Source organism: Engystomops pustulosus, chromosome 2 (genome assembly GCF_040894005.1).
Source record: "Engystomops pustulosus chromosome 2, aEngPut4.maternal, whole genome shotgun sequence".
Classification (NCBI taxonomy): domain Eukaryota; kingdom Metazoa; phylum Chordata; class Amphibia; order Anura; family Leptodactylidae; genus Engystomops; species Engystomops pustulosus.
Window position 1 is genome coordinate 106649328 of NC_092412.1, and position 14630 is coordinate 106663957.

At 40.2% G+C, this 14630-nt stretch overlaps 1 protein-coding gene across 1 annotated transcript; it reads left to right on the forward strand.

Moving 5' to 3' along the window:
• The first annotated feature begins 2155 nt into the window (after positions 1–2155).
• On the forward strand, positions 2156–6770 carry POU3F3 (POU class 3 homeobox 3). The gene has a single exon (XM_072135887.1). The coding sequence runs from the start codon at positions 2682–2684 to the stop codon at positions 4002–4004; it is 1323 nt and encodes a 440-aa protein (XP_071991988.1). The 5' UTR covers positions 2156–2681; the 3' UTR covers positions 4005–6770.
• The last annotated feature ends 7860 nt before the right edge of the window (positions 6771–14630 follow it).

The following is a 14630-nucleotide window of genomic DNA, read 5'->3' on the forward strand; positions in this document are numbered from 1 at the left end:
TGGTGATGGTGGAAGGTGAATGTGTTTGCTGAGCTGCGATCACGTTGCATGTGGCCACCTGAGACGCCTTGAGAAAGCTTGTGCTGTGAAATTCATAGCAGTCATTTAGACAGAATCCTCAGTGTATATTAATGAAAGGCGGCCCCATGGCACGGCTCCTATCCTCCCCATTCAGTGTAAACAAAACCACGAGACTCGCTCGCTTTCTTGAGCCGGATCCAAGCAAAATCGGCTGGAAAGGAAAACATGGGGTCTGGCAGCGACTATATAACCGCCTGCACCTGGAGATCTCGACTCCATTCAATGCGATCTGTGTTATATCTCTGCTCCATAGCCCTGCGCCACACAGGGAACAACAGCGCGTTGTGTGCGCCATCACCTAGGCACTTTCACGTTTTATTATCGCTTTTACTTCATTTGCTGGTTTTATGTTGTGTGTAAACGTGGTCAGAGCTGGAGCTGCGGCTCACAGTGGGACACGACGACCCTCCAACAGCGGCCGTCCGCCAGCCTCACTGCAGATATGGATACAGACATATCTATACATGCATATACAACTATATTTACATTTATATATATATATATATATATATATATATATATATATATATATATATATATATATATAGTATTCATCCCCGCATATCTACACACATACATACATTAGGCATAGGATTAGATATATAGGTACATACATGTACTGCTCAGCCTAGATACATACATACATACATATAAAATTATACATATATGTACTACTCAACCTATACAAATATATATATATATATATATGTATATTATACACACACACACACACACATATATATATATATATATATATATATATATATATATATATATATATATATATATCTGCATTTATGCATCCTTAACAAAACTACACACACATACATACATACAAAAATACATACATACATGTGCTCCCCAGTTACCCGTAGCCTACATATAAGTACAGTAAATCCATGGAGCATTTGATGCATACTTGGAGCCACTACTACACCTGTTTAATGTGTAGCAACAATACAACTAGCAAATTGGTGCAAATGGAGGTTGGTGTCCTTTAGTATATGTAGAGAGAGAGAGAGAGAGAAATATAGACATAGTTAAGTACATATAAGGGCTTTAGAATAAAATATGCAAACTTTGAGAGAACAGGACAGTACAGTAAAAGCTGATACTGTTGCACATTACAGGCCTAAAAGCTGACTTAGAATTTCTATATTGTCTGTTTCTATTGAAATCCTTCCTGAAGGAGTTAAGAAGAAGGGGGAGATGAGGTGGAGGCAACCAAGCGGAAACATAGCACAGGCAACCTCAGTGATCCAAGGCAAAGAAAGAGAGAGTGGCAACCAAAACAAGGGCCAATTGAGCTCCCCTATGGGACCTGCTCTCAAACTGCTAACTTTGTCTCAATGGCTGCCCTAACATTGGATAGTGTGCATAGGATGTTGTCTACAATAGTCTTATAAATATAAAGTACAAATGAAAAAAAAAATGATGTATACAGTATGCGTATGAAATGAATATAAAGTATATATATATATATATATATATATATATATATATATATATATATATATATATATATACTTTCATATACACCACACATATACATTTGTAGGGAAATGGAAAATGTATAAGTGTCTATTGCCATTGATGTAGTTTGCTCTATTGTGACAGTTTAGGATATTGGGGGTATTGTCTACAATAGTGTGTGGTATATATATATGATTGAGTATAAAATAAATATGCAGTGTAAATATATATATATATATATATATATATATATATATATATATATATATATACACACAGTTTCATATAGGTCCAACAGATGTATGCTATCTGAGTGTAGCTTCCTCCATAGGCACACTTTAGGATGGGGCACTTGGGGGATGACCTGCTGATGGGATCCTCCCTGGCAGTAGTAGTTGTAGTAGTGCCCTATACACATAGATATAGCGCTGTGTACATTCCCGGCTCCTACGACACTTTAGCTTAAATTAAAGAGCAACCAATGGGAAGGGCCGGAAGGAGGGGGTGCGCGCCCGGAGCCAGTCAGCGCCTCGCTGTCAATCACGCAGCGTGGAGCCAATCAGCGGGGGCCGTGCGCTCGGCGTGCTCGTATTTGGGATAGTGTGGTGGTGTGCGCGCTGCGTGCAGGGTAAACACTCTCCAGTCCCCGCTCAGTGAGGGAGGGACACACACAGCTGTCAGGGAGCCGCACAAGTTCCTCTGGAGTTGGAGCCGCTTCTTGTCCGGGGGATGAGGAGGACCATGTGTCAGTCACCTGTGCACACACAGCGGCAGCGAGGATACGGCTCTTGTCACAGGGGGGATCCAGAGCTCCAGCACAACTTTATGTAACGCCGCAGCCTTCCCACTACAGGAAGTTTACTGGAGGCAACTTGTCAGCCGCAGCCGCCGCAGCATCTCTCCATCCATCCCTGCATCTACCCATCCATCTATGCTAGACCCCGGTGCCCGGGACAGAGCAGTCACCGCCGCGCTGTGCCTCCGACCCAGGGAACATCTCTTCTCTGCACCGGGAGCATCATCCAAGGACGAAAGTGCATCTCAAGGGGGAAGCGTACACGGGCTGCGGGGGAGGAGGAGAAGAGCGAGCCCCAAACCTGTGGATAGCAACGGCCCGGGGGGAAGCCATGGCCACGGCTGCTTCTAACCCCTACCTCCCCAGCAACAGCATCCTGTCCCCCGGCTCCATCGTGCACTCGGACTCGGGGGGAGGCGGGGGCATGCAGCCAGGCAGCGCAGCTGTCACCTCGGTGTCCAGCGGTTACCGGGGGGACCCCACGGTCAAGATGGTGCAGAGCGACTTCATGCAAGGGGCCATGGCTGCCAGTAACGGGGGGCACATGCTGAGCCACGCACACCAGTGGGTGACGGCACTGCCACACGCGGCGGCGGCAGCAGCAGCAGCGGCGGCGGCAGCGGCAGAGGCGGGTTCTCCGTGGTCCAGCAGCCCCGTAGGGATGACCGGCAGCCCACAGCACCCGCAGCAGCAGCAGCAGCAGGACGTGAAGGGGGGAGCTGGGAGGGACGAGCTGCATCCGGGGGCCGCCCTGCATCACCGAGCGCCTCACCTAGGTCCCCACCAAGGACACCCGGGAGCGGGCTGGGGAGCCGCCTCACACATCCAGTCCATGACGGGAGGGGCGCAGCAGCAGCAGCAGCAGCAGGCGCTCCTCTACTCCCAGTCCGGGGCTTTCACTGTGAACGGGATGCTGAGCCCTCCCCCGGGGAGCCAGAGCCTGGTACACCCGGGCCTGGTCAGAGGGGACACACCAGAGCTGGCCGAGCACCACCACCATCACCACCACCACCAGCAGCAGCACCAGCACCACCAGCAGCAGCAGCAGCAACAGCACCACGGGGTCAACAGCCACGACCCCCACTCCGACGAGGACACCCCGACCTCGGATGACCTAGAACAATTTGCCAAACAGTTCAAGCAGCGCAGGATAAAGCTGGGCTTCACCCAGGCCGATGTGGGCCTGGCCCTGGGCACCCTCTATGGCAATGTCTTCTCCCAGACCACCATCTGCAGGTTCGAGGCGCTGCAGCTCAGCTTTAAGAACATGTGCAAACTGAAGCCCCTGCTCAACAAGTGGTTAGAGGAGGCCGATTCCTCCACGGGCAGCCCGACCAGCATCGACAAGATCGCCGCCCAGGGCAGGAAGAGGAAGAAGAGGACCTCCATAGAGGTGAGCGTCAAGGGCGCCCTGGAGAGCCACTTCCTCAAGTGCCCCAAGCCCTCTGCCCAGGAGATCACCAACCTGGCGGACAGTCTACAGCTGGAGAAGGAGGTGGTCAGGGTCTGGTTCTGCAACCGACGACAGAAAGAGAAGAGGATGACCCCACCGGGCATCCAGCAACAGACGCCAGATGATGTCTACTCCCAGGTGGGCAATGTGGGGGCTGACACACCGCCCCCTCACCACGGGATGCAGACTAGTGTGCAATGACTGGACTGGGCACCCAGCGATGCCAGGGGAGAATCCCGCCACACACAGCCCCCCTCACCTAGACTGCTCTTTTTATATAAATAGATACAGAATGATATATATAGACAGACAGGGCGAAGGCTTTGGTATTGTGGTGGCACATGGCTGGACATGTACAGTGCACCGAGAACTGCAGATATTTCTTTTTAATATATATTATATTTTTAATATTGTTTTTATTTGCCTTATGACTCCTTCCCAATTTCGCAGAAAATGAACTAAAAAAACCCCCACAAAGAACCCTCCTGATGCCATCCTATGAAATGTCTTTGCCCCCCATCACAATACTAGTGTGGTTTCCCTTGAAAAATAATTTAGACTGCTGCTTGGAACTTGCAGCGACTATTAGCCACATATCCCTGGCTAGAAGCCCTACCAGGAACAGATACATGCACATGGTGTCTGGAGGTACAAATAAGCAGGGTACAAGAGCTCTTCTACTTCCTGAACTTAATGCCCAGTAGGCTCCAGAGGGGAATCATTCCAAGATGTCAATAAGAAATCCGATTATTTGTTTTTTCCCTTTTGGTTCTTTCTAAAGTTCTGACCACAAGCCCCAAATGTTGTTTTCTATGACTCTCATAAGATGGATTTAATAACCTAGCAATCTGATCCTCTGTCTGTGCACTTACCGTCACTCACCTCTTCTCAGTGCGTTGCCAACCCTGAGGATTAGATATATTCCTGCAATTTCCAAGCAGTTGTTAGGTCCTTGTAACTGACTGCTAAGAAAAGACAGCACTAAATAATAAGAAGAATATCAGATCCCTGGCTGATCTACAAGAAAATGTGCTTTATATTTTCATCAAATGACTTCTTTTAATATTTTATTCAGAAAACCTATAAACTGCTGCAGAACGGTAATTTATTTTTCCCCCAAAATCTTGTATTATTCCGTGTTTGTTTTTTTTATTTTGTATTTTTTGTTTCCTTTTTTGTTTTTTTGTTCAGTTTCATTTTTTTCAGACGAGCACAAATCACAATTGAAGAGAAATAAGGACAGGTGACAATGGTCTCTTTTTTGATGTGATCATTTGATTGTAATTTAATTTTTTTTCGTAGTTGGTTCCGTTAAAGAAATGATTGAGAAAATAAATTTGTTAGAATGAGACAGATCTGTGTGTGATGCGTATAACTGGAGAAAATCGGAAGCTTTAAAGAACACGTTTTCTGATAATTTCTTCCTGTCTTCCATCATTTCATCAATGCCCTGTCATTAAAATATAATAATTATAATAATAATGTGCCCAGTAAAAGTTGGCATAAAGCATATTGATTTCTGACTATTGATTTCCCCCGTTCTAGATATTTTTGCCGGTCTCAGAAAACTTCCATGGATAGGATAATTTCAGCAATTTTTTAGGTTACATGGAACTATTATTAGTAATATTAATAAATAATAATAATAATGATTATGGTTATAACAAGCTCAGGTCTGCATTGTTTTCGTTAATCTTTTTTTTACACTGCCACAAAATTTCTGGAAAAGAGGCTATAATTATTCTGTAGGTGACATTTATTTATTGGGATGGTGTCGATTATTGATTAACCCTTTCTGTGGTCGTGTGTAGTGGATTATTACTAGAGAATCATTGCACTGTGTTTATGATATAGATCCAGTCATTGTTTTCTGCTAATTCTGGACATGTGGGTCTCCTGTTGGTTGTGTATGATGTGTCCATGGGTATATTGTATACTGCAGCCTTGTCATCATCACTAGGATTTTCCTTTGTGCATAGAAGCTACATTGAACCTCCTCTCTCCCAGGCCTCTTGTCATTGGCATCCAGGCAGATGTCATTGTTCTGAGAAGCTTTATTTGATCTCTCAGGGTGACAATTCATCTACATAGAGCAGGACCCGACTACAGTAATAAGAATACTGATCCTGGTGCTGTGTGGTAGTAATGTGGTGCCTCCTGTTAGTGTGTATAATGTGTAAAGCAGGGATAACCCCAGTGCATGATCTCCCAGCAGCCTATTCACACATGGGCTCCAATCCATGAAGAATGGAGGTTTCTAGAGCCAGGGAGTCGCTTGATATGAATGACTCTAGCATGGCTGCCTTCTTGTGTGCTCAGAGATTGGAGAGTGACACCAGCATGCATGGGATGTGCACTGTGAGGTTATTATGCCCCTTTTTTGTGCCATAATTTCTGCAATAAGGTCACACAATCCTTTGTATAATGGAAATAAGAAGAAAAAGATGGATCTAAAGCTATGTGGTGGCGTTTTATTGTAGCTCTCCCCATTGTGATTTTCTATTAGACAATAGACTCCTTCTTCTGTTGATGCTCCTCTGGCTGTGCCAGGTGCCTGGCAGTGTAGTGTAGGGCCAGGAAGCCGATTAACCCCTTGTGCCCTGACTCCTATGTATAAAAAGACACATTTGTATTGATGATGGCTCTTAGTGATCATCAGTGGGCTAGGTGGTATATCTAGATCTTCATGATGTGCTGTGATAAGTCTCTCTCCTCACACCCCCTCCCCTCCCCATCCTGTCTCATAATAATGAATGATTTGTAATGACAACTGTAGAGATTTCTCTACCAAATAATTGTCTACAGTTTTACAACAAGTGTAACTTGATTTCATATTACTTTTTTTTACATTTGTTTTGTTCCCTTTAAATTATATATTTGTAACCTATTTATCTTGTTAAAACATTTTGGTTGTATTTATCCGTTTATTTTCATAATAAAATAGCCCTTTGAGGTCAATTCAATGAACCTGCGGGCACGTTTGTTGTTCTTGGCCTGGTAGAAGTTTTTGTGGTGCTTGGTGTAGAGGCAAATGTGTCCACAAAGCTCTTATGTACAGGGGTTTCTTGTGCATGGGCTGCAAGTGTCTTTCTCCATGGCTTACAGTGTAATTTTGTTTATTATAAATGCAGGTGTTCTAGGCACTCAACATGCCTGTGTCTGGGTGCATCTACGCTATCTATAGCCTTGTAGTGTGTAAAATGAAATGCAGGAGATAGCTAAAGGGATGAGCATAGATGAGCTGTTTGTGTGCTGTGTGTCTTTCCATCCTGACAGGCTATCTGGAGTGTGAGGTGGGGGTCAGTGCCATGACGTCATGACTGGCAGCTCCAGAGGAGGCTTTGACCTTGACATTAGAAGGGAAATCATTCAGCTCTGCTGTGTAACCCTTCCACCACACACAGGGCACACACAGTGCCAAGCACATTGTTCAACAATATGTCATTTACACAAGCACCATGCACATCGTGAGAACTAATATGGAGTAGTAGAATGGTTAATGACGCTAGATAGATAGATAAATAATTAATATGTGATACATTGATAGATCGGAGATGATAGATAGAAAATAGGTTATAACTTAATAGATAGAAACATATAATAAGTCTCCTCTGAAATGTGTATTTTGCTTTATGTCGTGACAGAAATATCCATAGCAATCTGACAAATATCCATATCATTAAAATATGGGACAGTTGACGTGTATATAGCAAGTATAAAGTGAAGTAATGCTCCACATACATACGTTGGATGTTTCAAGGCAGTATTAAGAATGTATATGACATAGCTGATTGCATTGTACTAATATATATTATATAAGCAATGTATTGTAAAAAAAAAAAAAGTGCAGCTTAGATAGATGGATAGATAGATGGATGGATGGACGTATATGCTGGAAACACCCAGTTCCGTGTGAATTTTACAGCACCGCGGTTTATTCCAGCCATTATCCGTAAAGTTATTTTTTGTATAACAATGACTAAGGTATCTGCCTATACTTTACATTATGTTTACTGCAATATAGATGTATCTTCTGCCTCCCGACCGATTTATCAAAATCTCTTATCCATTATTATCAACCTATTGATAGATCTACTCATCTCTATTTAATTTTTAATTTATTCTATCTATATCACAACTAATTTAATATCTATCTCATTATCTATTTAACTATGTGTAACATATCTATTACCTACTTATATCATATCTTTAGATCTCATTTTCTATCTATGTATTTATCGACATCAATTATATTTCTTTTTATATGGTATAATAACCAGATATACAGATATTAATAACTGAAAAGAAATGATATTAGATGGGTAGATTTTAGTCTGAGTTTTACTATTATGTCTAAATATATATATATTAGGATATTAGGGGAATGGGACTTGTAGCTCACCTGCTGGTCTCTGGCAGCTACAGGAGTCAGTATCCCTATAAGTTGATGGGAACTACTAGGAGTTGTGGTATAGATAGGTACAAAACAGTCCAGAAGACAGTAAATAGCTTATTGTAATTCTCCTGGATGATACCAATGGGTTCCGCTCTAGAAATCAGGCTATGGTGATACTTTTGGGCTCCTCTCTATATACCAGGCTATCAAGATACCTCTTGGTTCACTTCTATATAGCAGGCTATCATAATACCACCGGGTACACCTCTATATACCAGCCAATTATGAAACTTCTGAGCGCTCCTCTATATACCAAGCTATCATGATACTTCTGGGCTCCTCTCTATATACCAGGAAACCGCGATACTTCTGGGCTCCCTTCTATATACTAGGGCTATCAGGATACCTCTGGGTTCTCATCTATATACCAGGCAATTATGATACTTCTGGGCTTCCCTCTATATATCAAGCTATCTTGCTATTCTCCTGGGGACTCTATATACCAGGCTATCATGATACCTCTGGATACTGCTTTGTATACCATGCTATCATTATACCTCTAGGTTCTCCTCTTTATACTAGGTTATTATGATACCTTTGGGTTCCCCTCTACATACCAGACTATCATGATACCTTTGGGTTCCCCTCTATGTAGCAGGCAATCATGCTACAACTGGGTTCTCCTATGTATACTAGGCTATTATGATACATCTGGGTTCTCGTATATATTCAAGGCTGTCATGATACCTCAGGGTTGCCCTCTATATACCAGGCTATGCTGCCACAGCTGGGAGGAGAGAGGGAGCACTCTGCTGCTTGCCCATAGATTTAAATTTGGCGCTTGGATTGCCAACCATTAGTTTCCCGGCAACTTAATTCAGGCACTGCCAACCTGTGACCGGCATATAGTAGGCTATGAAGCTCAATGTGTGTGGTACTGGTACTGCAGATCAGAACAGTGTATGGTGCAGTGTATGTGAACATGTATTATCAGGAAAATGGCAGTCTATGTGTAGCAGTATTACAGATTAGCAATTGGGCAATGTATGGGGACTGAAAAGAAAGTGCATGGGCAGTGGTCTGGTGTTAGAGTTGATAGTATATGTGGAATCGTTTTATGTGGAATCCAAAACAGCAATACAACCTTTGTAGGGCTCTACAGATTAGGACTTGGTATCTGGCTGCATGTGTGCGATAAGTGAATGCACTTGCCACTGGCTTGTGATCCTTGGGCAAAGGTATTAGAAATTGAAGGCAACAATCCGTGGAAACATAAGCCAATGTTGTGCCTTGTTTTAGAGGCAAAAAGGCAGGAACTTGTGTAAAAAAAAACCACACAACTACAAATCATTTTCTAATTTTAGCTCATATTTTATACTGATAATTACAAAAAGTGTCATTATAAACACCACAAATATCTATCATTCTATATCTACATATTTATCAGTCTTTATATATACTCGTTGTTAGTGCAATTGTATATTCTAGACATCGAATTGCAATAGCAAAATATTAATTTGTGGAATATATGTGTATATATATATATATATATATATATATATATATATATATATATATATATGAATATTCTTTAGAATTACAGCTCAGAGAAGTATTCCCGCATACAGGCAGCGGCTTCTTGTAAATGATCCATGCTTGCTATTTGCCAGTATATAGTAACACTTCAGTACACCTAATAAAAGCATATTTCCAGTGACAAGTGAAATAATAACTGATGCAGCAGAAATGCCTGGGAAAGCCCTGTAACACTGGTGGTAATTGTATTGCTATACATAGTGCACAGCACGTGTAGGTACAGTATTCTGGGATGCCCCATGCAGAGGTTATTAATTGATAGCTATACCGTGTAAATGACATTGCACAGGGAATGTATACAATTAGTTGCTTCACAAATTATACAACACAACAGATCTCCCACTTGTGCAATTAAGACAATAAATCGGAAAGCTATTTGCATTTAGGAAGGTATATGTTTTCTCAGGGCTTGTATCCTGCAGAGGAGATGAATAGGAATGAAATCAATATTCCCAATAACAGAGAACAGATTGTTTGGCGGGTACAGGTCAGTCATAGAGACATGGTAAGGTCAATAGGACATGTGAACTACAAAGGAAGTCAATGGAGATCAGGTAGAGGGGAGGCTTGGTGGTCTCAACGATCTTAGCATCATTGGTAAACACACCGGCGACCCTAATTTGCTTCCCACCCATCCTATGTATATAGCAATGTCTATCTATCTATCTATCTATCTATCTATCTATCTATCTATCTATCTATCTATCTATCTATGTTCTGTATATCCAAAATACATTTTAATGTTGTAAACTGAAATAGAGCAAAACAAACATGAAGCAAGCCTAAGGCAGTATATTTATTTTCTTTCTATTTTGTAAAACATTAGATTTTAAAATCTGGAATTTATTTTAACAGAGTTATCTTTAGTGTATTTATGTGTATGCATATTTTATAAATTTGTGGGTAAGGATGCAGTATAGGTCTGCAGATTACAATACATGTGACAAGTAACTACCACATTAGAATTAATGTGTAATATATATATATATATGTGTGTGTGTGTATATATATATATATATGTGTGTGTATATATATATGTGTGTATATATATATATGTATATATATATATATGTGTGTATATATATATATGTGTATGTGTGTGTGTGTACTTTGTGTCAAATTATAAGATGGGACTAAGCACTTTTTGTAGACAATCAATATTTGAGTGTGACTATACCACTATGTATAGCATACCAACTATGAGCATTTATAGATTTTTTTCTGCAGTGATTTGTGTCCACAGAGTTAAAGAAGCTATAGTGTAGTTAGGCACTAAACTTGAGAGATAAAGGCTGTGTTAGGCTAATATCACACTACCGTTCAAACCTCTGTTCCTTACCTCCGTTAAAAAAAGTATAGAATGGTGGTTTAACATCAGTTAAAAATCTCAATGTAAATTTCCTGTCGCTCATTATGTTCAGTTAGGCAGGCATCCATTATCCATGCGGTTTTTTTTAAAGCAAAGAAAAAGTACTGCAGCCTCCGTAATTTTTTTCCGCTAAAAAAACGAAACAAATGGATAACAGATACTTGCCAAACTGAATATAACGGATGACATAAAATGTATCTTGATTTTTCTTTCCTTTTTTAATGAGGTAAAGAATGGTAGCATGAATTACAGGTAAAATTCAATGTGACACTAGTATTGTTTTAGGTTTTTGTAAGGCTCTGTTCACACTATCAATTATCAATAACTTATCAATTAAAAATCCTATTGACATTAATGTAAAGTTCACCAGTTATGTTCAAGTTAGGAAGTTATTTGTTTTACATGCATTTTCTTGACGGAAAAATTGATGGTAGCTACAGTACTTTTTTCTGTTTCAAAAAAACATGCATAACTGATGTTTTCATTTTTACATTGAAGTCAATGAGAGACGGATAGTTAGAACGTTTTTTTTTTCTCTATAAGGCTAAATTCACACTACCGTTCCTTCCCTCCATTCAAAAAGTGAAGAATGGAAATTTAATGTATCAGTTAAAAATTCCATTGACATCAATGTAAATTTTATGTCATCCGCTCTGGTCAATTTGTTATTGATCCGTTATCCATGCATTTTCTTCCAAATGCAGCCACCGTCATTTTTTTCCGTCCAAAAAAAGGCGTGGATAACGGATCCCTGCCTAAACAGAACATAACGGATAACATAAAATTTACATTTACAATGTCAATACGATTTTTAAGTGATTCGTTAAACCTCCAATAAACCTCCATTCTTTACTTTCTTAATGAAGAGAAGGAACTGATTAAAGAAAAATGTCAGCGATAGAGACAGTTAAAGGAGGATTCTCAGCGAGTAATTGATATTGTATGAATAATGAAAAGTTATTCAATTTTCCACTATACTTTGAGTATCAATTCCTCATGGCTTTCTACATCTCTGCTTGCTGTTCCTCCACAGAAAGCTTTGTTGTTGTTTGTCCAGTGGACAGAAATCTGACCATGGTCACACAGGTGCACGGCTCGTTATATTACACAGCTCTGCTTACTCTCTGTGATACTAACGAGCTGTGCACCTGTGTGACAATGGTCAGATTTCTATCCACTGGAAATGAACAACAAAGCTTTCTGTAGAGGAACAGTAAGCAGAGATGTAGAAAACCATGAGGAATTGATACAGAAAGTATATTGGAAAATTTAATCATTTTTAATCGTACAAAAATACATTAATTTGCTGAAGTGGGAGCACCCCTTTAATCTATAGTAAGATAGAAAGAAATTTAGATGTTAGTGTGGGTTGTGTGTGTGGCAGGAACTCTGGTCGTGTTCACATAAACTCTTGTCAGAATGGACTGATAGATATAGAAGAAAAGATAGACATGAGATATAGATTGATAATTTGTCATAATAAATGATAAACTGAAAGTAACTGACATGTCTTCAGTTATGTTCAGTTCACTTAAATATATTTATCATTCATTTATTTCTTTAACCAGAGATAAATTATGTAAATTCTGATGGTAATGTAAGCTTAGCCAGTCAAGTTATCCTACAAACTTGGTGACCATTTTTGTGCATTTAAAAACAGAGGCACAAAAATTGCATTTACTCATCTTAGGGTTCCATTTCATTCGCAGTATTGTGGTTTATTTTTGTTTAATTTAAAAAAAATAATAAAAAAAACCCCTTTTTTGTGGCAGTAGAAAAATGTAATTTTCAGACTTAAATTCTAAATCTTTAAGGATGTGTTGATATTTAATATTTCTTTGTTTGTGCTGATCACAACTGAAGGACTTTTGGTGTACTTTATCCAGGACATACAGACAGACATAGCCAGAAAAGGAAATGTAGCATGCTGCGGTGTAGGTCTGGTAAATGTGATGATTGGCAGCAAAACTGATGCCAAAAGTGATCCCATACAATTTTTTTGGAATCAGTTTCCTTCCAGATTTTTTTTTGTCAAAGAGAAAGACTGACAACTAAGCAGGACATGAATTAGATCTTTTTGAACCCCCCCCCCCCCCCAACATTGTACAACATTCAGTCTTATTATGTGAAAGATATGCTTTTGGACCCATCAGACACCAAGGCGCTACCAGGTGCTACTGCTACGTACTTCTTTATGAGGTCAAAGGGTGATGAATTGAAAAAAACTGAGGAAAACAGATGTCAATTTGTTCACAGGTTTTCAATCAGTTAAGGCTCTGTTCACACTTCAAATTGTTCACTTCTGACAGTACCTGGTGCTTCTTGACAACTAGAATAGTATAGCATGCTGCACCATACTATGCTGTATAAAAAAACGGAAACTGACATACCCATTTTATACCTATGGTATTTGCTATTGTCTGCTTATTGATAAAAACATAAAGACTGCTATGAACAGAGTTTTAAAATGTAGGGAAAAAGGGCCTACTATAAAAATACAGGAAAAACCTGACTTAAAGGGGTATTCTCGTCTGGGCATTCACATTAAGTTTGATGAATCTTCCATATATAAACATTTCTTCAATTAGATGTTATTAAAAAATATGTTCCTGTGTGAAGATAATTTCTCATAAATGTAGTCATTTTGTCCCTTAGAAACGAGATAGCTTCCTCGGATACGGCCACGTCTGCTGGAGGGATTGCACAAAGAAACAAAAGGTTTTTGTATATGAAATGTCCGGGATTTACTACATGACCCACAGCCGTCCTGTGGTAATGATTGCTGAAAGCTGGAGGTCAGGCAGGACTCTATAGCGCATGTCTGGCCACCGCTGCCAGAGTGTGACGTGGTCGTAACCGAGGAAGCCATCTCGTTTCTAAGGGACAGAATGACTACATTTATGAGAAATTATCTTCACACAGGAACATTTTTTTTAATAATATTCAATTGAAGAAATGTTTATAAATGGAAGATTAGTGAAACTGAATGTGAATGCCCAGGCGAGAATACCCCTTTAATGTCCAGGCATACTTTGATTTTAATTGTTGTCTTAAGTGAAATCCCCTTTGTTAAATATGTTATGTTCACACTGCAATTGTCTTTTCATTATCTAAAGGAGGACGTGGTCTAGCAACAGGCACAAAATTGTTAAAGCATCACCTTAATTAACATAAAGCATAGTACAATAGTTAAAATAATGGATGGGTGCATATCACTAAGAAATCCCACTTACTTGTGTTGGATATTAGTATGTCCTTTCCCCTTAACTATGCCTTTGTTACTAAAGATGACGTTTTAACATTTATTTGCCTGGTGCCTCCTCTCCCACTTCTATTTTCATGTGTTGTACCTGGAGGTGGTCCATTGTTTCTGCTATGTTTTCTCTGTGCACCAACATACTTCTACACAACCCTGGAAGCGTTATGTTGAAACCTTTTTATTCTTTAAAATTTTATGCCAAATCCA